This window comes from Schistocerca gregaria, chromosome 1 (assembly GCF_023897955.1).
Source record: "Schistocerca gregaria isolate iqSchGreg1 chromosome 1, iqSchGreg1.2, whole genome shotgun sequence".
In the NCBI taxonomy this organism is placed as follows: domain Eukaryota; kingdom Metazoa; phylum Arthropoda; class Insecta; order Orthoptera; family Acrididae; genus Schistocerca; species Schistocerca gregaria.
The window spans coordinates 743,966,881-743,992,712 of record NC_064920.1 but is presented as its reverse complement, the minus strand read 5'-3'; the positions used below and the strand labels follow the sequence as shown (position 1 = coordinate 743,992,712).

General features: G+C 41.0%; 2 protein-coding genes across 2 annotated transcripts in view; one reads left to right on the top strand and one right to left on the bottom strand.

Moving 5' to 3' along the window:
• LOC126267554 (waprin-Rha1) overlaps positions 1-25,832 on the top strand; it is a 169,128-nt gene that overhangs the window by 102,020 nt on the left and 41,276 nt on the right. The gene's annotated exons all lie outside the window — the stretch shown is intronic.
• Positions 4,899-18,126, bottom strand: LOC126267544 (uncharacterized). Its single transcript, XM_049972852.1, has 3 exons — positions 18,045-18,126; positions 12,135-12,236; positions 4,899-5,484 (listed from the first exon to the last, which is right to left on the bottom strand). Exons 2-3 carry the CDS (start codon positions 12,215-12,217, stop codon positions 5,037-5,039), a joined length of 531 nt encoding a protein of 176 aa, XP_049828809.1. The 5' UTR covers positions 12,218-12,236; positions 18,045-18,126; the 3' UTR covers positions 4,899-5,036.

The window sequence follows — 25,832 nt, the reverse complement described above, 5'->3', positions numbered from 1 at the left end:
TGTCAAACTGGAAAAAGCGTTCAACAATGTAAATTGGTGCAAAATGTTCGAAATTCTGAGAAAAATAGGAGTAAGCTATAGGGAAGGACGAATAATATACAACATGCACAAGAACCAAGAGGGAACAATAAGAGTAAATTACCAAGAAAGAAGTGCTCAGATTAAAAGGGGTGTAAGACAGAGATGTAGTGTTTGACCCCTACTGTTTAATCTGTACATCGAAGAAACAATGCCGGAAATAAAAGAAAGGTTCAGGAGCGGGGTTAAAATTCAAGGTGAAAGGATACCAATTGTATGATTCCCTGATGACATTGCTATCTTGAGTGAAAGCGAAGAACAATTACATGATCTGCTGAATGGAATGAACGGTCTAATGTGTAGAGAGTATGGACAGAGAGTAAATCAAAGTAAGACGAAAGGAATGAGAAGTAGCAGCAATAAGAATATTGAGAAACTTAACATCTGGATTGATGGTCACGAAGTAGATGAAGTTAAAGAATTCTACTACCTAGGCAGCAAAATAACCAATGACGGACGGACAAGGAGGACATCAAAAGCAGACTAGCACTGGGAAAATGGGCATTCCTGGCCAAGATAAGTCTTACTAGTATCAAACACAGGCCTTAATTTGAGGAAGAAATTTCTTTGAATGCACAGCATTGTATGGTAGTGAAACATGGACTGTGGGAAAACCAGAACAGAAGAGAATCGAGGCACATGAGATGTGGTGCTGCAGACGAATGTTGAAGATTAGGTGGACTGATAAGGTAAGGAATAGGGAAGTTCTGCGCAGAATTGGCGAGGAAAGAAATATGTGACAAGGAGAAGGGACAGGATGATAGGACTTGTGTTAAGACATCAGGGAATGACATCCATGGTACTAGAGGAAGTTGTAGAGGGCAAGAACTGTAGAGGACGGCAGAGAATGGAATACATCCAGCAAATAATTGAGGATATAGGTTGCAAGTGCTACTCTGATATGAAGAGGTTGGGACAGGAAAGGAATTCGTGGCAGGCCGCATCAAACCAGTCAGAAGAACGAAGACTCAGATAAAAGTGGTCGTGTAACTCTCCCTTGCTGCACACGCCTCTGAAGACTTCTCTCCGTTCAGAACGACATGCTGTGTTCTGTTTACTCAATCCATTCACGCAGTTGGTCTGATATTGCGATCGCTTGTATTTTGTTCATTAGGCGGCAGTGCGAAATTGCACATAATGTCTTCCGGAAGTCGAGGAACACGACATCTATGAGCGAGCTGGTTTTCACACGATCGTTGTTTTCGGAACCCATATTGATTCATGCAGAGGAGATTTTATATCTCTAGAAATGTCATAATTTATGAGCATAAAACGGGTTCCAAAATTCTACAACAGAGATTCTGTTCGACGGCTCTACTTTGAAACGGGAATGACTTGTGTGGTTTTTTTTCCGATCAATAGAAACGCATCGCTCCTCTACAGACCTACGGTATAATGCTGCTAGAAGAGGGGCCCATTCTTTCGCATACTCTCATACTCTGTGTAAAATCAAATTGATATCCCGTCACGCTCAGTGACCTTTCCTCTGTTAACCGGTTTCAGTTGCTTTTCTGTTCCTTAGTCACTTATTTCCATATCAGTCATTTGATCGTTCGTGCAACGATTTAAAGCAGTAACTACAGTGCGATTTCCTCTGGGAAACAGTTTTGCCAAAAGACGTTTAGTATTTCGCCCTTTCCTGAGTCACCCTTTGTTTCAATGCCATTACTCTTACAGAATGTCTAAACAGATGGCTTCCATCGGTTTACTGATTTAAAGTAAGACCAAAACGTCTTAGGATTTCCTGCCAAATTGGTAGACAGAATTTTACTTTCGTTTTCGTTGAACGCTTCATGCATAGCATCCCCCCCCCTCCCCCCTTACATTTATTTTGGCTTCGTTTAGTTTTTGTAAGTCTATGAGGCTTTGGATACGTTTAAATTTGCTGTGAACCTCTCTTTGATTTCGTAGCAGCTTTCTAAGTCGATTGTCGAAGCATGGTGGGTATTTTCCACCCTCACAATTTTGCTTGGCACATATCTGTCTAAAGCGTATTATACAATTGGCCTATCAGGAATCTAAAATCTGCCTCTTATCACTCTTGCTAATTAGAATGTTCTTCCTCTCTTTCTCTCTAGTCTATTTACAGCGTATTCAGAGATGCTGTATCGGCCTTCAATCATTGATACCCTGTTCTACGCTGAGTCGAGAAGTTCAGGTCTGTTTGCCATCGTCAGGTCTAAGAATCATCTGCAGAGTCGTTTCTCTGATTAACAGTTCAAGGTAATTTTGTTAGAAGCACCTAGAACAATTTCACTCTGATTGATCTCTGTCCCTACAATCCGTCCTAAACTGTGGAGCTAGTAGTGGGAAAAAGTTGACACTATTTGCTTTGTTTAGCACTAAGCCCACAATTTGTCTAATTTCAATCCTTTTTCTTTTCAGTTATTTTTTTATTGTGATTTAAAATTTCTATGGCTTCTCAGTACATTCTTATATAGTAGCCGAATAATTGTATCTTGATAAAACTGCAATATCAAAGAAATGAATGTGATAGGTCCCTGGTCCCAGTGAATCATCTGCTACTACCGATTTATCCTTGTTGGCCAGACAACTGTTGCGTATGTGTAAGAGATTTTATTGTCATCTCTATATACAATCACGACCCCTGAACTACATGATATGTATCACTTTTATATATATATATATATATATATATATATATATATATATATATATATATATATATATATATATATATATATATATATATATGAGGATAGACAAGAGGCGCTCTTCTAGCGGATTTTACCAAGGCTGGCTATTGGATGCATAACGTGTGATAAACTTCTTATTCGAGGTGATGTATAGAATGAGTTTTCCGCACTGCTCCGTGTCAACCATGTACGATGAGTAAGTACCCTCATTCAGGAAAAACGGTCACCAACCGTTGGTTACCACGGGCAACATGTTGAGTCTGGGACTGCTACCGACAGTCGCAGATGGCACTAGGGAAAAGATGAACCAAGGTGAAGCAGTCACTCGTTAATTCAGTGAGTCAGTGATCAGCCGGACCATTCAGAATAACTTCCTCATTGTGGCGAGCAGACACTACCACCTCATACATGTATCTCTGCTCAAGCCACGTCGCTGCATACAGAGATTACCAGGGATGCCATTGAACCCCCAAAGGCTGGAAATACGGCGTCTGGACTGATAAGCTGCGGTATGTATTTTGTACATATCGATGGCACTCACCAATACTTCAGGAAACTCACATGATCAAAGCGATGGAGAAATTCGTGAAAGGCCCCTGAAATATCCCCCTACGGTGTGATCATATGGTTTAGTGTTTTCTCTTGCAGCAGACCACAGGTTGTATTGCTAGGTCCAAAAATAGAAAAGCCGGTGTCGGTGTAATATTTTCCTGGACATTTTGCCCAAAAGGCGGGCTACCTACTTTAAACAGAAATAGTAATTTGGGTAGTTTCAATCGTCTCTTAATAGTCAATTACAGCCCGTTTTCAACTAAGATCAGTCTTAAACGTGCTTAAAGTGAAAAGAATCACTAAACAGCCGTATGTTTTGACAATTATGACTGCAACTAAGCGTTCAGCTTTCATAGCTGCTCAGTTTTATTTCTAAGATCATTTTATATTAAAAGCAAAAAGGGCCTTCATTAACCAAGAAGCCAATATCATTCTTCTGCGACGAAAAACGAAAAGATCTTCAATAACAATGGGAATTTCCCCAAAATTTATAAAAAATAACAATTATGTCTAGTTAGGTACTAATATTTCTTATTTGGATCCACATCATCAAGAACATTTTTTTTCTTGTAAATGAGTTCATGGAAATGTTGACAGAGTAATTTTAAATTACACAGCAATATCATCTTGTATTGGGTTGCAGATTATTGCATTCCTTTGTCTGTTGGAAAATTATGAAAGAGAACACCCTTTTGACATTGACATTGTGGCCTGGAATATCAAAGTATATTCTACCAGCTTCAATAATTCCGTATAAAATTCTTCATTATGATGTGATCTGAAATAAGCTCTCCACTTTTCATGAACCAAAAGCTTTTAAAATTCGTCTTTTTTCATGAATCTCCATGAATTTCGTGAAGTTTTGCCATTAATCACAGAATTAAGTCATTCAACTTTATGTTATTTCTGGAATAGCACTTGATGGTATATCTCTATATCCTTATAGTACATTTCGTGATTCCTCCTTATACTTTATTACTGGCGCTTACGTCATTAGCTTGGAACAGGCCTTCGTTGTGCATTCTGTACTTATTAGCTAAAAAGTCTAACAAAATCCATATATATTTGGCTGGACACGATCTTAAAATGCTGGATATGTCTGGCTAAAGCCGGATGCTTGGCAAGCCTAAACACAAGCAACGTGAACGAGTTTTGTTCGAATGGCTTGAGGAATGCCTTCACAGACTTGAGGGTACTTGTGTCTCACATTTGGAATTATTCCAGTGAAGATACTTCAGGAAAGACATGTATGAGAGTCTTGTTGGCTCTGAATTAGTTCTCGTCGTCAGGCTCGCTGTTCCAACCGGAGAGGTTTGAGAGTGACTGCAGATGTACATGAACACATTCGCCGAGAGTGCGAAACTCCTGTGTGTGGCAATCGTCCCTCGGTAGAGCGTCCACTGTATAATGCTTATAATGCAAATAAACCTTATGCTACGGTACATATGGCTCCTCTTTCACTTCACCTTTTGCATTTATACACGACATATGGATGCATTTGGTGTGCCAAAATTTATCTATTTTTGCACTATTTATGTCCTTCAGTGATACGGTTAACTGACAGAGCAATGAGAGAAGCAATGGCATTAACATTAAAATAAAACTCACAGATTAGATGAATGTATCAGTAAACTTTATTTCACTAGTTCAGTGGGCAGTGTACAGGATCACAAAGTCAGCAGTGCGTGGCATGCTGCTGATACGTGTCAAACAGTAAGTTTCCGGGGAATGTAGAGTGTGGTGAGCGACTCACTTGCCGGGACTCTGGTCGGAGTCGAAGTAATGGCCGTCGTCGGAGGCTCCGCCGACGCCGCCGTTGGCGCAGCTGTCGTCCCAGAGGTTGGCGCAGCGCTTGGAGCCTGCTCTGGCGCGCAGCAGCTGCAGGCGGCGCAGCTGCTCGCTCAGCGCCCTCTTGCCCGGGCTGTTGCCGGAGCCGAAGTACTGCCCGTCTTCTGACGCTCCGATGAAGCCGCCGTTGGCGCAGCTGTCGTCCCAAAGGTTGGCGCAGCGCTTGGCGGCCGCCTGCCGGCCCATCTGCTCCAGCAGGTGGCGCACCTGCTGCGGCGCCCAGCGCTTGCCTGGGCTGTTGCCCGAGCCGAAGTAGTCGCCGTCGTCTGAGGCGCCGCTCACGTCGTTCAGGCAGCTGTCGTCCCACAAGTTCGCGCACCGCTTCGCCCTGTGCACCTCTGCTGCCCCCCTGTCAAAATGCAACACCCGCTGTCAATATTTTATCGTAAACTAGGACATTACAATACTTTTTTGTAAGTTGGAACATTGTGAGAAGCAGGAAACAGAAGACTGTCCTCCAGTGTCAACAAACACGGAAGATGTTTGAATCTGAGTCTTATAATATAAAGACGGTGATGACGTTGAGTTCAGGTCTGTATCCGTTGAGTTTCTTGATATACAAGGTAATTCAAAAATCATGTCTCATAGCCGGCCAAGTGGCCGTGCGGTTCTAGGCGCTACAGTCTGGAACCGTGTGACCGCTACTGTCGCAGTTTCGAATCCTGCCTTGGGCATGGATGTGTGTGACGTCCTTAGGTTAGTTAGGTTTAAGTAGTTCTGAGGTCTGTAGGACTGATGACCTTCTTCATTGACACTACAGCCCTTGATGAGCCTTGACCTCCTCAACAATCTTCCTGCAATCATCTTTTTTTCCTTTCCATCCTCGGATCTCCGTCTTGGTAAGGTCGCCCAACGCTTTGTCCAGCTCTTGGTCGACTTTACCTTCTGGTGGAGTACAATACGCCTTTCATAAAGCGTTTGCGCATCCTATCATTTGTCATCCTCTCCGTATGTCCTAACCAGATTAGCCTTTGAAATTTAACAAATTTCGCTTTATCTTTCCATGGTATAATCTCTTGTATTTCACGGATGTATCCTATTCTCCAACCCACTACCTCTCTCACAGGTCCATAAATTTTTCGCAGGATTTTGCTTTCAGATGCCCTTAGGCTTCTCATATCTGCTTCTGTCATCGTTCACATTTCTGGCCCACATGTAAAATCGGTCGCACAAGGAAATAGTTTAATCTTTAACTTGATTGATCTTGTAATTAGAGAATTCTCGAATACTTGTAAATTTACATAATAGACTCTTTTTTCCTGCTTGTATTCTTTCACTAATACAGTGTCTCATATTATTATCGGTGGTGACGAGGGCATCTAAATGGAAGCTTTGAAACTTTTATTAGAGACCTCCAAGTCATGTAGTGATTTTTTTGCCTTAAATTGGATATTACCATGTATTTTGTCTTCTTTTCATATACTTTAAGTCCAATTTTTGCTCCTTCTGCTTCCATTATTTCGCACATTTCTTTAAGGGTGTTTAACTATCTTGCCAAAGTTGCAGTATCATTTACATGTGCACATATATGACTAGTTTTCGACATTCTTGTTCCTCTCTGTCTTTTCTTTTGTTTCAGAATATCGCATTACAAAGTTGGACAGGAGTACAGAGAGACCGCCACCCTGCTTCTCTCCATCTATAAAATTAACATCAAAATGACTAAAAGCTTTAACTTTAACAAAGTCTACATTGGTGATTCAGTAGTCTTGGCTCATGAGACAAACATGTAAGGATATGACAGGAACGATACTAGAAGCAAAAAGTCTACTGAACATGTAGTCATTAAGAACTATGAGCACTTCTTCATCTTTAGTACTGTGAAATAAATCACTTCTGCTGCAACTCTTTGCTTTCCATGTCTTGAGAAGTTTTAGTATGGACGAAAACAAGACAAGATGTCCAGTAAGCATGGACTGTAAAGCGCATACCTTAAGAGCTATGAGCACTTGTTCATCTTCGCTACTTTGAAATACATCTGAACAAGTGCTCATTGCCGTTAAAGTATGCATTTCAGGGCCCATATTTACTGGTCATTATTTTTGTTCTGTTCCTTACTACATCCTCCAAACATGGGGAAAGCAAAGACCTTACAGGAAATGAGATTATTTCCAGAGTATCGAAGATGGATAAGTGCTCACAGGTCTTAAGGTATACACTTAAGAGCCCATGTTTACTAGATTGTTTTGTTTCGAATCATCGTTTCGGTCGTATTCCTGAATACAACTTTATCCTATGTGCCAAGACTATTCAGTCACCAATGTAGACTTTGTCCTATGGGACATGAGTTTTAAATCATCTTGTATATCAATGATCAGCTACAAAACGCCACAGTTAACAGAATTTTTTTTCCAGTGAACGACATGGACCTTATATACATAATTTAATTATGCTATTAGGGCAAACAGTAATAGTGGCAGGTGTTTTTCACAGAGCAGATTAACTCTTGTCTCGAGTTTCGCTGTACCAGACTTCAGCTCGGTAGTTTTGGTACACTGCATAAATTACGTAATAAATATTAGGATTACCGGTAGTACTGGTAGACTTTTAGGGAAAGAAATATAAATGGATGTGTAACAGAGAAACTGGGAGCCGACGACTTCTCTTTGTTAGTTTGCTTGCTTGTTTTGAACATAATTAGAACAGCACATCATTCAGTGTTAGTTCATTGCGTATTTTATATCTTTACAGAACATAAATTACATTTTGAAAGTAAAAAAAAAAAAAAACAAATAACTTACGAGAATGCAGCCGGATGAAAGGAGCACAACCGCTCATTTTCAAGGCAAATCAGCCTTCAAAATGGACGGGTGTGCACCTATCGAAATACCGGCGGCTGTTGACGACGTCGACGTCATCAGCCTGCATTCCCCGTGGTAACTTCTGAAGCTGTTTATTAACAGCGTGGTATTGAAGCGATTTGTGTTATCTTTTTGTTTTGCGCTTTTTATTTTATCTTTTTGTTGAACAAATTATGTTTTCTAGGGCTGTATGATAAATATGTATTGTTTCCTGTACGTTGAATACAACATCCCTTTGTTTTAGGTAACAAATCAACAATTTTCGAATGAAACATGGAATAAAAATTGACAATTTCGTTTTGCTACAAATACTATGCAGAACAAAAATGTTCCGTAGGTTACCTGTCCCGTTATATATTCTCGGCGATTCACTGCTTGCGGATTTTTGGGGAATCTAGTTAAGACACTGATCGCATATGTAAAGAAAGTGATCGCTATGAGGTAACGCCCGATAGGTATGCAATACACCTAACATACAGGTAATGTGGTACGACCTTAAGTGACCTTAGCTCCTAGAAAAACTACCATAATCTATGCTTGCTTATGGCAGTCTACTTAACTCATGGTTTCTTTTTCAACTCTACTATTGACCCTAACAAAACCCAGTGCATAATATTTCTGACACAGAACTCTTGGAACAGTGAAATTTTACTGTCTGAAGGTGGTCAAAAAGTGAAATCGACCATTTCAAACTCTTAGGAGTGAGGATAGATGGAACACATTCTTAGAAGGATCACGATCAAGATCTTGTAAAGAACTGAATGATGCTATCCTCACTATACGAATGATTTTCCACTGTCCACGATACTGAAATACGAAGGTTTGTTTACCATGCTTACTTTCATTCCATTATCTCATACAGTATCACATCTTGCGACATCTCTGTGGACTTGCTAACAATATTCTTAGGCGATAAAATAGCACACAAACTGTCAGTCCGCGAACTTCCTGCAGCCCGTTGTTCAGGTGTCTCGAAATCTTAACTTTTCCGTCCCTGTACATTTATTCCATCATGAGATTTGTTGTTGACAATATTGTCTCATCTGAAGAAACTGTAGCGTTCATTCCGTGAACACTATACATAAAATCTATATGGACTTGGGTAGCGCTTCCTTAAGCATTGTACGGAAAGGTGTACGCCATTCAGCAGATTTTATTTTCAGCAGGCGTGCTGCACAACTGAAGAAATTGAATGATAAACACGAAGTATTCAAATCCAGATTGAAATGTTTTCCTTGTGGCATACTCCTCTTCTGTACAGAAGTTCCTCGCAGTAGTTTAACACTTTTTTCGGTAATGTCTCATTTATTCGTATACTTTCACATATTTTTATCTAATTCTTTGTTTAAATTTTTTCTAAACAGCAAATCTGTAAAACATGTACTGATTCGTTCCATGAGCAAGTAGTTTCGGCTAGCTTGGTCCCACGAAATCTGATACATAAATAAATAAATAAGTAAACTGCAATATCCGTATGCTATAATTTTTTAAAGGACACCATCTGCGCCGTTGACTGTAGAAGTTATTTCTTTCACAATTGCAGTTTCAGCCTTTGGGCCTTTTTCAAGTGGTAGTGCAAAATATTTTCCTTCAGCACATGTCAGCCTTTTAAATCCTCCGACATGTATACATGTCATCGTCAAAAATAAACCCTAGTTTCTCCTGGAGTATACAGTTTTCAAACAACTTACGGGAATTCAGCCAAGTAATATTTACAGCGGCGGCCGATATTTCGACGGAAGCACACCCCGCCATTTTCAAGGCACAAATTCCAGATTCACACAGTTCTAGACTGTTGTGGATGATGGACCCCTTTGAAGAAGTGAATAAAAGTTATCCATTGAAAAATAAATAAATCAGTGGAAAAATGCCTTAGAATCATCTGCTTAATAACTTGTTTGCCCTTCTTTTGAACGAATTGCATAACTGATTCTGTGTATCAAGGATCTGACAGTTTGTCGGTAGATTTGTGGAGGTACGCAGCATTAGCTGTCTACGAAAAGGTCATGCAATTCGCGTAAATAACGGGCTGGTGAATTGCGCAAGAACTGATGGAACGCCGATAGCAATCCAGATAGGTTCCATAGGATTTACATCAGGCGAATTTGGTGGATGAGACATCAACGTGCATTCACCATAATGCTCCTCAAATCACTATAGACGGCTCTGGCTCCGAGATAAGGACAATTATACTTCTGAAAAATGACGTCGAGGAAAACATCAAGCATGAAGGGATGCAGCTGACAGCGTATCCTCGATTACTACCACAGGTCCCACGCAAGTGCAGTAGAATGTCTCCCATAGAATAATACTGCTCCCACCAGCCTGCGTCCGTGGTGTGCGGCACGTTTCGAGCCGCCGTTCACCTCGATGACGTCTGTGGAGACGACTATTGACCTAGTGTAGCAAAAATGAAATTCACCTGAAAAGCTGACACGTTCCCATTGATCGACGGCCGAATCACTATGGTCCCGTACCCACTGAATTCGAAAATGGCAATGTCGTTGGGTCAAGATGTGAACACATGGGGATGGTCTGCTGCAGAATTCCATATTCAACAATTTACGATGAACGGTGTGCTCCGAAACATCGTCCGTGCACCAGCATTGTACTCTTTTGGCAGAGATGCTACAGATATCTATCCTACTTTACAGAACAGACAAACCTCTGAACCCCACGTTCTGTGAAGAGTCGTGGACGTCCAGTCATTTAGCGTCTAGCGGTAGTTTCGCTGTCCTTCTACCTCTTACCATAGATGCTCACGACGGTAGCACGCGAACATTCGACCAGCTTCGCCGCTTTCGTGATACCCGTTCACAGGCTTTGCGTAACAATACCCTTTGTCAAAGTCGCTTATTTCAATGGATTTCCCCATTTGCAGCCCAGCACGGTAGTCCCCTGTCCGTGTCTGCTTCGCTTACATACTTTTGTTACCGCATCACGTTCCCGCAAAACTGTCAGGCTCCATCCAAAGTCAGCGGTCAAAATGTTTTCGCTCGTCAGTGTAATTACCCTTCGCGATTCTGTTACGGCGTTTCGGTAGCCGTGCAGCTGCATATAATACTTTTAAAAATAATATTGGCAGCGTTTCCGCGAAATTAGAAGTATTTTCTCAAAATCTTCTTCCCTTCCGTGCTTATTAGAAACAGTAAAACTAAGGGAGGTGGCACAGTGGTTAGCACACTGGACTCACATTTGGGAGGACGACGGTTCAATCCCGAGTCCGGCCATCCTGATTTAGGTTTTCCATGATTTCCCTAAATCATTTCTGGCCCATGCCGGGATGGTTCCTTTCAAAGGGCACGGCTGACTTCCTTTCTCATCCTTTCTTAATCCGACGAGACCGATGACCTTGCTGTTTGGTCTCTTCCACCAAATCAATTCAATCCACTCCAAACCGCAAAATGAAGAATAATTCTGAAGCAGGATCGTGCTATGGGGCTGAAACTTTGGCGAGGTTGTTATTGTAAATGCCGCTGTATCACACCTAAAAATATTAGCCTAATGAGCTCCTTTACTATAGTATTTGAGTCTGAACAGTAGAAGTTCTATGTCGGCTGAATTTTCGCAGCGGTTCTGTTGGGCACACAACTTCCAGCGTGAAATTCATACAAGTAGGTTTGAAGGATTTTGCTATTTTGAGAGGCTAGGTGGCAAACAGCAACTGACAACTGAGCACTGACCAAACAAAAACAAGGTGTTAATGTACTTGACAGAAGAAAGCAAAGGTTGTCAGCAGGTTTTCCTTCGAGAAATGCCCAATATACTGATTAGCGAGATCAGGCATTTCTACTGACTTTCTTCTGGTTACTTTCCTAAATAAAATAAATATGCATATTGCAAGAGATTCCTTTCCAAAAATAAAAATCTGATATTGAGATAAAAATACACATAGAAAGGGAATTTTCGTTTATGGAGGAGTATTTTTTCAAAGAATTTCCATGTGATTTTGGTAGGAGTGAATCTGTAGGACATCTTCTAGTCAACGCAGTTCTTCCGCAAGTTGACTGTCTGTGCGTCGTAATAGGTTTTTCTAGCTAAGGGCATGGATGCCTTTCAGAAGATTTTCTATAGTTCTAAAACATCTACAACGTTAATATTTCCGTCTGAGGTTTTGGATTTCTGCTTGTTGGTGAGAGAGGCACATCAGTGGAAATAACGCGTACTTCGGTTTCGTGCACGAATTTGTCAGCAATACCTGGCAGCAGCAACTTGTAGCTGTTCAGTCGGATTGGCCAGGCCGACGGCAAAAAGGCACAACAGCACGACCACCTTCATCATCTTCGGCGTCACGTAGTCTCTGTAAAGGGAGAGACAAAGTCAATGGCTGATTAATACTCTATGTTTTAGAAATATAACAATTGTCCGATCATACTTTGTTAAGGGTATCCACAGATTCACTTCAGTTTAACTGTGTTGTCAACACAAAATGAAGTGAGAATGAAGCAGGACTAGGTCTAATAAGTAACAAGAAAATAGCAACGCGAGTAATCTACTGCAGACAAAACTGTAAATACATTATCGTAGCCACGACCACCACCTCAGTACTACAAGCTTATACTATTACTAGCTACTTAGATGATGAAGAGATCGAAGACATGTAAGATGATATAAAAAAAAAATTATCCATGTAAGGGAGGCGGGAATTTAATTGTTATGGGAGACCGAAATTCGACAGTAGGAAAAGGAAGGAAAGAAAAATAATAGGACAGAATGGACTAGGGGAAAGATATAAAAGGGAAATCTGCGTGGCAAAATTTTGTGTAGAAAATAATTTAACCGCCGCTAACTCTTAGTTTAACGATCATAAAAGAAGACTGTGAAACATCGGAAGGTTTAGAAAGCGTACATTAAGATGTAAAACATTTCCAGACAAAAGTGTTGACTCTGAACATACTTTATTAGTTATGAACTGCAGATTAAAACGAAAGAAATTGCGTAAAGGTGGAAAATTTAGGTGGTGGGTACTGCGTAAACTGAAAGAACCAGAGGTTGTTGAGAGTTTCAAAGGGGACATAACTATTAACTGAAACAGGAGAAGGGAATACAACAGAAGACGAACGGGAAGCTTTGAGACATGTATCAGTGAAGGCACGTAGGATGAAATGGACCAGAAACAAGTTTCAGAAGAAAACCTTGGATAATACTCGAGGTAATTAATGTAACCGAATAAAGAACAAACTATTGAAACACGGCAAATGAAGCATCCAAAAGGGAATACAGGCGACTAAAAATGAGATTGACAGAATGTGCAAATTTGCTAAGTATGAATGGCTGGAGAACAACATCAAGGCCGTAGTAACATGCATCACGAGGAGGACGATAAACGTAGCATGCAGGAAAAGCAAAGAGACATTCAGAGAATATAGAGTCCTACCGAAATATCCTGTGCCCACCTGGAAAACCAGCTTTACGAAAAGAAGTTAAAGTTGAATCTTGGAAAGAATGTATGAAAGGGCTATACAAGGTAAATTAACTTGAAGACAGTATTATAGAAAGGGAAGAGGTAGTAAATAAACGTGAACTAAAAGATAAGATATTTACAAAACAATTTGACAGAGCACAAAGCCTCTGTATCAGAAAACATTCCTTCGAAATTACTGAGATCTGTGAGAGAGCAAACCATGAGAAAACTATTCGACCTGATGTTCAGGATATGTGAGAAAGGCTAAATACCCTCAGACTTTAGGAAGAACTTGATAGTTCCAATTGCAAAGAAATTAGGTGCTGACAGCGGTGAATATTACCGAACTATCAGTTTAACAAGTCATGGTTGCAAAATCTTGAGTCGAATTATTTACAGAAGAATGGAAAAATTGGCAAAAGCCGATCTCGGGGAGAATTAGTTAGGTTCCGGAGAAATGTAGGAACACGCGAAACAATACTGACCCTACGTCTCATTTTAGAAGACATGCTGGAGAAAGAAAGACCTACGTTTTTAGCATTTCTAGATTTAAATGAAGACTTCACGATGTTAACTGAGCTGCGCTCTTTGAAATTCTGAAAGTGGCTGAAATATAAAACAGCGAGAGAAAGTTTATTTACAACGTGTACAAAAACGAGACTTATACAACTATAACAGTCTAAGGACGCGAAAGGGAATCCGTACTTGAGTAGGGAGTGAGACATTATGGTATCCTATCCCCTATGTTATTTAGTCATTACATTGAACAACCTGTGAAACAGACAAATGAAAGATCTGAAAAGAGTATTGAAGTTCAAACAAACGAAATAGAAATTTTTGGATTTGTCGATGACATTGTTATTCTGTCAGAGACGGCAAAAAACTTAGAAGAGCCGTTGAACAGAATGGTTAGTTTCTTGAAAGGAGATTATCAGGTAAATATCAACAAAAGTAAAAGAAGCCTAACAGAATGTAGTTGATTTAAATTGGGCGATGGTGAGGGAATTAGATTAGGAAATGAGGCACTAAAAGTAGTAGGCGAGTTTTGCTATTTGGACAGTAAAATAACTGATGATGCCAGAAGTAGAGATGCTATGAAATAACGACTGGCAATAGCAAGAAATGCAGCTCTGAAAAATAGGAACTCAACCTGGAGAATTTTAAAGGCGAAAAAGATTTCTGAATCCGTTAGTATAGAGTGTAGCTTATGCGAAAGTGAAATTTGGACAAATTAGCAGTTTAGACAAGGAGAGAATAGAAGCTCTTGAAATGTGGTGCTACAGAAGAATATTGAAGATTAGATGGATCAGATAACCATCTGATCTATCCATCTAATCTTCAGTATTCTTATCTAGAGTCATATTTCAAAAGTTTCTGTTTTTTTCTTCTCTGTACTGTTTATCTTTCAAGTTTCGCTCCCATAAAATGATATACCCAACAATTAAAGTTAAGTATGAAAATTAAAGAAAGGCACTTCTAACGACAAGTTGTTCCCGTGGAATCCTCGCTTATGACGAAAGACTTTTTAAAATCTCTTTCGCAGTCCCACGAACTTGACTGTTTTAACGCAGAATTCCGTATTTTAGTGTGGCCATGGTAGAACTACGAAGATACAGGCAAAAAGGTAAATCATGGCAATTCTAGTAGGCCGACAACCGCTGACAGCCTGGCAATTCAGGAACGTACGGTTAGCACAGCGAAGAGAATGAAAGACAGGAACAGATAGTGCTGAGATATTGCACCTGTCGATACCACCTATTTGATCCATGAGTTCTATAGCGATTACTCTCGACGTCGGAATGGCGAAAATGAACATCTTCGCATCTACGTCCGTAATATACAAAGCACCGTGAAGAGCATCGAAGAGGACACTTCCCTGTGTATCACGTATGAGGGTTTCTCCCCGTTCTTTTGGCGAGAAAATGGGATAAATTTTTACCTTCATGCTGTAATTACTGTTACCTTGCCTTTGCAACAAAATGGCTCTGAGCACTATGGGACTTAACATGTATGGTCATCAGTCCCCTAGAACTTAGAAGTACTTAAACCTAACTAACCTAAGGACATCACACAACACCCAGTCATCACGAGGCATAGAAAATCCCTGACCCCGCCTTTGCACCCCCATGGGGTGTCATATCTACTCCGACTCCTCAGTACTGTTCTTGAAACTTTGTAATTGGCTGCCGCGTGATGGTTGAAGTCTAGTTTCAAGCGTCTGCCAGTTCAAGTTTTTTTAAAAAAAAGAGTCAACAAACCTGTGACATTCGTGCTGACTCTGTATACGGGTCAGTATTCGATGTTAGTCTCATTTAGCATGGCTCCCACACACTTGAGAAATATTGGAGGGTGGGACATTCGACTGCTTCGTAAGGAGTCTTATTCGTAGACTGAGAGCATTTTTCTAGTAACCATTCAATGACCCTAAGTCGGCCACCTGCTTCAGCTGCGACTGGGCCTATGGGATTATTCTATGTCACCCCAAACTGTTATATCCATGTCTTTATGTCGACACATGAGACTAAGTTTTTGCGTTTTGAAATTCGCAATTTAACATTTCTGAACAGTTAAAGCAAATATCATATTATCAAGATGTAACTGAAAATTTGCGCACCTTCTATCAGAGCACTTCGTTGTAAGTAACATTGTCTTCTGTGGAAGAGTGGAAACTACTAAAATCCGCCCGAAAAGCCCTCAGAAGGCCTAAAGGTACCGGCCGACCGCCGTGTCATCCTCAACCCGAAGGTGTCATTGGATGCGGATGGGAAGAGCCGTGGGGTCAGAAACTCGCTCTGCTGGCCGTTGTCAGTTTTGCTGACCGGGAAGCGCTCCTTCTCAGTCGAGCAGCTCCTCAACCGGCCTCACAAGGGATGAGTGCACCTCGCTTGCCAACTGCCACGGCAGACCTGGACGGTTAAGTTCTAGACACAGCCTTAATTTCGGTGATCTGCCGGGAAGAGCCGGCCGCTATGGCCGAGCGGTTCTAGGCGCTGCTACGGTCGCAGGTTCGAATCCTGCCTCGGGCATGGGTGTGTATGATGTCCTTAGGTTAGTTAAGTAGTTCTACGTCGAGGGGACTGATGACCTCAGATGTTAAGTCCCATAGTGCTTACAGCCATTTGATTTTTCTGCCTGGAAGCCATGTAGCCCTTGCGGCAAGGCTGTTGGTCGCAAAAGTGTGAGGTGACCAGTACTATTTTCTGCCAGCTTTTTTATATACCATGAACAGCAAGAGTCGTAATAAACTTTCCTGCTGCACGCCTATGGTTATTCTACACATGTCAATGATTTTCCTATCTTTTGAATATTCATGTAGACCATGCCTCCCGAAAATGGCAAGAAAAAACGCCAGAAGGACCCCATATAAGCAAGAATAAATATATTAACATACTATTACATGCTGACGATATTGTATTACTTAAAAATTTTGAAGACTGTCTTGAAAAATCAATCCTTCTTTTAAACTTAAATGGAAAGCATTGCAATGTTAAGATAGCAGTAAATGAAACTAAGATAATGACATTCCATGCGAAATACTCCGTACGGAACGAAACAGTAATTGAAGATCTGATTTTGGAACAAGTCCAGTACTTCAATTACCTAGGGAGCTGTATTACTTTTAAAGAAGAGATATTAGAGCGTATGTGGCAGTGGAAGCAGAACATTGAAAATATCCACGAAGGGACACAAAAAGGAAATTCTGAAAGGCGATAGCTGTACCCGTTCTATTGTATGACAGTGTATTCTGGGCTATGAAGAGAAAAGATTCTAGCCATCTTCAGGCGGCTGAAACGAAATTTTTACTAGTAGTCAGAGGTTGCGTAAGTTGACCAGCATTCGTAATGAAAAAATTAGACAAGAACTGAATATTTTTGCAGTAATTGACAAGTAGGAAGAACATAAACAAAAATGGAAGGAATATCTGGCACGAATGGAAGAGACAATGGTTCCAAAGGCGGCCACCACAGAAGGTCGTTAGGCGTAATATGTGAAAGAGGGAATAAGCAGAATGACAAGCTGCATCTTCTCTACCAACTAATCCTCAATCTTGTCACATATTTCGTTTGGTGCCCTACGTGGTCGTGCTTTCGTTAACAAGCATGGGTGTAGTGCTGAGTGTAATATATTTTGAAAGTTGAGAAAAAGTGCCTCGATAGGTGGCTTCCAGGATGACGTGTGGAAATGCGAAAAAGAAGTGAAAAGATACTCAATGTATCTGCAGAATTTTTATATGGTATTTTAAATACATATTTAATGACCTAATATTATGGGATTCGGGGCAGAAGGGCCAGTTGGACAACGAAGGAAGGCATTGGATGTGTCTTTTCAAAGTAATCAACCTGATATTCACATACATCTTCTGCTCTCATCTAAGGAAATGCCCTGAGGCCCAGGAGGCCTACATTTAAAGGTAGAATGACGAATGGTGGCTTCGTGTGATACTCGTGCTTGATCGACACATGCCCCAGTTCTTTAAATAACAATTTGACCTCCAGAGGAGAAAATCTCTTTAAAACGGAAAAAGAGACGTCGCTTTCCTTTGGTGCTACGTAAATTACATTAATATAAATTAAACAACGAAATGCTAAAAGTTGATAGTTTCAATGTTAACAGTAACCAACGACAGAGTGGCTTCTACTGGTCTGCGTAGTTCTAGTGCATGAGCGCAGACGAGGCAGTAAGCGGCAACTGGCGGCGACTCACGTTTATCACGTCCTGTCGGCGCGGCGGTGTGTCGGTCCACAGGGATGCGGCTGGCTGGGGGTCGGCTCTTATAGGCGCAGAGAGGTCCGGGACCGCTCCATCACAACGATTAGCGTATTTGCGGCCAATATGCGCTGATTATTTGCACTGCGGCCGTATCAGGCACAGGGACAGATGGCGGGAACTGTCCGCTAAATTAATATGCGGCACACTCGCAGGGAGAAACAGTTGAGTAGCGGCCACTTCATCAAATGGACTCAACGTCTCTCGCTACTTCGTGGCCCACCGATAATATTTTTGCCAAAACCTTGGATTTCAAAGTCAATGTTAAAATCTAATCTTCCTAATGTTTGTTAATTTTTTGCTTCTTCTTTTCGTCATTTTCCTGTAAGTGCCACACACCCTGCTGTTTCATCTATTTACAGTGAGCCCTTTTTCTAACATTAAGATCGTCTCTGTTCTAATCTTTTTTAGCTTAAAATATTTCTATTTTAAAAATTCGTTTCTCAAAACGTTACTCTCAATTATTTCTTCTTCTCTTCTGTTGTTTTTCTTTTTTCTAAATATTCTTCAAGTTGAGGAATTCAGCATTCCGTTAACCTCTGTTTCAATAGCTATTTTCAGATTTTTAAACCTATCATCATCCATTCCCAGGAATTATCAAAGAAATATCGGTGACCTGTTTCCACTATTTCTAATTTTTTCTATGGTTTGGTGCATTTTGTCATTACCTCTCAACCTGCAGACTTATTTCTAATAATACTGGTTATACAAATTTGCAATACAGTGTTCTGGAGTCACTTGCAAGCAAGTATGGTGCTTTGGAAATATGTCGCAATACTTTGCTTTACGTTTATTACGTATATACACTTTCTAGTGAACAAACTGAAATATGTGATTTTGTTTCGTTGTTTTTTCTCCTTCATAGAAGAAGTCCATGCACCACTTCCAAAATTGTCTCTTTTATATCTCTGAACTTTCAAACCTTTTCTGTTAGACGCACACTCAATATTAACAGTGAACATACTTCTTCCATTCAAGTCTGTAACAATGTAATACGGGCTACCTCTTGTAAGTGGCTGATTTGCGTTTATGACTTTTTAGTTTCTGTAACCAACTGTTTGTTTACGTTTGATTTTAATGCTGCTATTGCTCATGAGCTTCTGTTTACTCAATGTTTGCATCTGCGAAACGCGAATGCAAACTCAAAAAACATGTTATATTATTATTTGAGCCTTTGCTTGGTTTTTATACTAAACTATCTGAAACGAGTTACACATAAACTGAAATGATATATGAAACTTATATTCATGAGAAATAATTATTCGAAGATTAATGCGAATTCTTGGAAGTCGCAAAAATCCGTCAGAAATTGCTTTCATTACTCTGTGCTTTTATGAGTGTTCCTATTCAATTTCGCCTAACAATTCATTTGTGTTTAGCGTGTAAACGACCTGAGAGGTAACGTGCTTCTGAAAAGTAAAAAAAAAAAGTTTAGAAAATAAAAAAAAGATGAAATGTTATTGAAATGATTTGTCTAAAGGTAAGAAATAAAATAGATGAGAGAAACATTTGACACGGTTTGAATGATGCTCGAAATCAAATTAATGCGCAGTACGCAGGGAGCAAGTGTTTCATGCAGTGATTTACCATCTTTGATGTATGCAGCGTTATAGTTCTCCCAATTTGTTTCAGTTTCAGTGTATAGCTTTTTGTGTAAATATCATATTTTTATTTGTTTCCCTTAGAGTTAAACATACAGCATGAACTTTTAATAATGCGTATTACATCAATTAATTTCAAACTGTTCAATATAACTAATGAATTATTTCTTTCATTTCGAAAGTATTTCAGCACTGCTTCATTGTAATAAAAATAATGGTAGCTTTTACAGCAGAAATGTAGCGTATAACACATTCTAATGTTCACACATACAGAAGTTTAATAAACTTATAGAAATCCTTTTATTTTATGTTGGTCTGAGGCACAAGAATAGTAACTCTTCGCGTTAAGTTCAAACAGGAGCACTAACCAGAGTTTTGTGTTTATTTAGCAAGGGCATGATGCCACCCAGCACTTGATTTAACAAGATGAACTGACTAAATGTCCATCTCTTTATGACAAGATGGCGTAGGAACTGCTGCAGCAGCAGAAGTAGTCGCTTTAAACTTTTCTATATAACGAAACTGTCTCATACGAATTTAGTGGTGGTATTGGATACTACTGCCTACCGACGTTAATTGATTGCATCTTTTTATCACACTTTCTTCTGTGTCTTGTGAAATCCCGTCATTAGATCGTTGAGTCTTGATAAAATGTTTGATCCTCCCTGTTTGCAACTACACCACTGGCCATTAAAATTGCTACACCAAGAGGAAATGCAGATGATAAACGGGTATTCATTGGACAAATATATATACTAGAACTGACATGTGATTACATTTTCACGCAATTTGGGTGCATAGATCCTGAGAAATCAGTACCCAGAACAACCACCTCTGGCCGTAATCCTTGGTACGCCTTGGCATTGAGTCAAACAGAGCTTGTATGGCGTTTACAGGTACAGATGCCCATGCAGCTTTAACACGATACCACAGTTCATCAAGAGTAGTGACTGGCGTATAGTGACGAGACAGTTGCTCGGCGACCATTGACCAGACGTTTTCAATTGATGAGAGCTCTGGAGAAAGTGCTGGTCAGGGCAGCAGTCGAACATTTTCTGTATGCATAATCCTGCTGAAATGTAGGGTTTCGCAGGGATCGAATGAAGGGTAGAGCCACGGGTCGTAACACGTCTGAAATGTAACGTCCACTGTCCAAAGTGCCGTCAATGCGAATAAGAGGTGACCGAGACGTGTAACCAACGGCACCCCATACCATCACGTCGAGTGATACACCAGTATGGCGCTGACGAATACACGCTTCCAATGAGCGTTCACCGCAATGTCGCCAAACAGGGATGCGACCATCATGATGCTCAATGCAAAATTGTACTGAAATGCAGGAGGATCTGCAGCGAATTGACGCATGGTGCACGGAATGGCAATTGAATCTCAATGTAGACAAGTGTAATGTGATGCGAATACATAGAAAGATAGGTCCCTTATCATTTAGCTACAAAATAGCAGGTCAGCAACTGGAAGCAGTTAATTCCATAAATTATCTGGGAGTACGCATTAGGACTGATTTAAAATGGAATGATCATATAAAGTTGATCGTCGGTAAAGCAGATGCCAGACTGAGATTCATTGGAAGAATCCTAAGGAAATGCAATCCGACAACAAAGGAAGTAGGTTACAGTAAGCTAGTTCGACCACTGCTTGAATACTGCTCAGCAGTGTGGGATTCGCACCAGATAGGGTTGATAGAAGAGATAGAGAAGATCCAACGGAGAGCAGCACGCTTCGTTACAGGATCATTTAGTAATCGCGAAAGCGTTACGGAGATGATAGATAAATTCCAGTGGAAGACTCTACAGGAGAGACGCTCAGTAGCTCGGCACGGGCTTTTGTTAAAGTTTCGAGAACATACCTTCACCGAAGAGTCAAGCAGTATATTGGTCCCTCCTACGTATATCTCGCGAAGAGACCATGAGGATAAAATCAGAGAGATTAGAGCCCACACAGAAGCATACCGACAATCCTTCTTTCCACGTACAATACGAGACTGGAATAGAAGGGAGAACCGATAGAGGTACTCAGGGTACCCTCCGCCACACACCGTCAGGTGGCTTGCGGAGTATGGATGTAGATGTAGATGTAGATGCTGTAAACAGAACCTGGATTCGTCCGAAAAAATGACGTTTTGTCATTCGCGCACCCAGGTTCGTCGCTGAGTACACCATCGCAGGCGCTCGTGTCTGTGATGCAGCGTCAAGGGTAGCCGCAGCCATGGTCACCGAGCTGATAGTCCATGTTGCTGCATACGTCGTCGAACTGTTCGTGCAGATGGTTGCTGTCTTGCAAACGTCCACATCTGTTGACTCAGGGATCGAGGCGTGGCTGCACGATCCGTTACAGCCATGCAGATAAGATGCCTGTCATCTCGACTGCTAGTGATACGAGGCCGTTGGGATCCAGCACGGCGTTCTCTATCACCCCCATGAACCCACCGATTCCATATTCTGCTAACAGTCATTGGATCTCGACCAATGCGAGCAGCAATGTCGCGATACGATAAACCGCAATCGCGATAGGCTACAATCCGACATTTATCAAAGTTGGAAACGTGATGGTACGCATTTCTCCTCCTTACACGAGGCATCACAACAACGTTTCACCAGGCAACGCCGGTCAACTGCTGTTTGTGTATGAGAAATCGGTTGGAAACTTTCCTCATGTCAGCACGTTGTAGGAGTCGCCACCGTCGCCAACCGTGTGTGAATGCTATGAAAAGCTAATCATTTGCATATCAGAGCATCTTCTTCCTGACGGTTAAATTTCGCGTTCGTAGCACGTCATGTTTGTGGTGTAGCAATTTTAATAGCCAGTAGTGTAGCTTGCTGAGCTTGGCAGGGAGGCCATCCCTTCTCCGCTGTCATCCCTCTCTAAGAAAAACAAACTTGTTGTGAATTCGAACCAGTCTCAGTAGTCTGCGACAGCCAGACTTGGGAACTGATAGCGAGGGATCATTGAAGGCCAGGGCGCTGTTTGCGGACAGTTAGCCCGCATATTCTGAGGTCAAATCACAGAGCTTAGGGCCAGAACTTGAAAACGCGAATAGGATTTGTAGTCTACTACATCAGCCCATCTCCACCGTGCAGTATTAACGGCCTGCGCGCCAAACAACCCTGGGAAATCACAAATCTGCCACAACCACACCGGTTGTACATCAACAATCGCTAACCGAACCCCAACAGTCTCAGCAACTTCAACAGTCCCTCTCCGATCTACTGCCAGCTACTCACTATCAAACCAACAAATTTCCTCACGAAACGCAATATCCTGACACACATGATCATGAATTTCCAACGGTACGCTCCAGGCGTAACTCCATACGAAATTCCGATGTGTTCACGGAATCCGATGAGAAACCAGCAAAGGTCGATTTTAGTATCGAACCAACAGCATGTATCATTAAAAATCTTGACCACTAGGAGACTGCTAAATCTTTTCATGTGACACGAAAGCAAATCAACCTGGTGCAATTTGTGGTTGTCATGAATTTCAAGAGGCATAGAGTCAAAATTACCACTTAGCAAACTAATTTTAAAACTGACTCAAAAAGGTAATTGGCACTACTTACAGACTGGAAGCAATTATCAAGTCAATAAGCTTGCACAGAAAAAAACAGTCCGATTGAAAACCACATGGACCCTTCCTCAGTGCCGTCAACACTAATGTCGCTCGTGATGTCACCAACGAGCAAAACGAAGAAGAACTAAACATGCAGGGATACCAATTTAAAAAAGCAGTGTGCATCTAGTCGCGTCCCACAAAACGAACCATCAAGAAAATACGTGTCATTTCTCATCACAAGGAAACTATAGACAAGTTTTTTGCACACCAGTGCTATATAAAGTTGAACCATCCAACGCCCTACTTTCGCAACCTACGCAATACAAAAAATGCAACAGCTTTCAGCACTTCTCCGAAAACTTTCACAAAGAAACCAAATTTGGGAAAGGTAGCGGACCTCACTCAAAAGAGGAAACACCTAAATGCAACAACTGCAACGGTACTTAACTCGTTACCGATTTGAATTGCTCAGAAAGGCCAAAGCAACCCATCTCCGCCGCAGGAATGCTCACAAAGCGAAAATTTTTTGCGTGCGTTCACCACTACACTTCTAAACATTTTCCCGAAACGTAGATCACTCATTACTGAAACTATAAAAACTGTTTCCAGGTAGTTCTTACGGCGAGACACCGAAGCAACGCACGCCTGGAACGACAGGCGCAGCTATATCAGCTAGCCGTCAGATTCGTCAGCTCATGTCCAACCTACTGCTACATTCTACAAACTTGGTAATTGTTTCACATTCACCGCGAGACGTGACACTGAACTTTAATGCTTTGCCAACGCAAATGGTTTCTGTTGTTAAAAAAGAGCTCTTAGAAAAAGTAGTCTGGAACAAAACATTATGTCTGCCACATACTGGACAAACCCAAATAAGGAAGAGGAAGATGTTCAGAAGGAGGTGTCGCAATCTTTCACACAAAACAATTGGCCGCTATAGGATTCGATTTACCACAAAGACTGAACACTCATCAAACTATTGTCCTAAAAATCATAGGAAAATACAAGAAACCAATCTTTTTCGCAGCTATATATGTGTCTCCCACTGAGGATCTACAAACAGATCTTTTTGAATACATCTCTTCACATGTCCCAGCAAATGTAAGAGGAGACGTAAATGCTAGATCCACTGTTTTTGACCAGAAAACCAACAACAAAAACTGCGATTTTGTCGTTGCAATTCTAAATGATAATCTGATCCATCCAGACAATAATTCACCTAATTTCATCAATCACACTGGAACAGCCATAACTGTTCATATTATCTGCACACCCAAGATCGCTAGTCACTGCAGCGAGATGGGAATAGGTGATAGCATTTCCAGCGATCATCTGCCTATCATTATAGGAACAACACCCGTCATTTACGTAAAACACGACAATAACAAAAGGAAAAAATTCAATGATTTCAAAAAGCTAAAGGTAGAAAACTTCAGAATAAAATTTTTAAACAAAAACCCAAAACAGCAGCCGTTGATACTATGGAAGACCTTAACAACTATAACCAGCTAATTGTCTAATCGGTAGTGTCTGCTGTAGTTAACAATACATCTTTGTAGACAGAATTCCTACACACATTCTCAACCTTATCGTGGAAAAAAGAAAATTATATAGCTAAATCAAACGAAATCCTAATGAAATCGTCTGGAAACGCGCGACCGCTACGGTCGCAGGTTCTAATCCTGCCTCGGGCATGGATGTGTGTGATGTCCTTAGTTTAGTTAGGTTTAAGTAGTTCTAAGTTCTAGGGGACTGATGACCTTAGATGTTAAGTCCCATAGTGCTCAGAGCCATTTGAACCTAATGAAATCGCTAAAACAGAATGAAACCGTCTTAATAACCAAGTCAGATCCGAATTTCCTAATTCAGAGCAAACTCATGGGAAAGTGAGTCACAAGGACTTGACCCAGGTAACCTCACTCTCTTTTGGAACAAGTTCAAGCGAATCAAGGGCAAAACTGTCACCGAAGAAACGCTTCTAAACATCGGTGACCACATCACGGTAGTCGAAGGAGAGGAGGCTGAAATATTCCGCGATTTACTCGAAAAAGTCCACGATCATCCACAAAACTCCAAATTTGACGATAACCACGAGGAAATAATTACTCGAGAACTTCCTTTTCTACTAAATAGAAACACCACACCAACCGATCATCCACTGTTGAAAGAAATAACAGAATATGAGTTAGCCTCTGCTATACTAAGAGGGAAAAATACAACTCCTGGAAATGACTGGTTCAAATGGCTCTGAGCACTATGAGACTTAACATCTCAGGTCATCAGTCGCCTAGAACTTAGAACTATTTAAACCTAACCAACCTAAGGACATCACACACATCCTCGCCCGAGGCAGGAGTCGAACCTGCGACTGTAGCGGTCGCGCGGTTCCAGACTGAAGCGCCTAGAACTGCTCGGCCACCAGCGGCCGGCGGAAATGACTGCAATGGACGATTTCAGATCATATTACTCCTAACGCAGGGACTTGCTCATATGCTAAATCTCCTATTTAATGCAGTCCTAATAAAAAAAAAACTGTGTCATCTCAATGCAA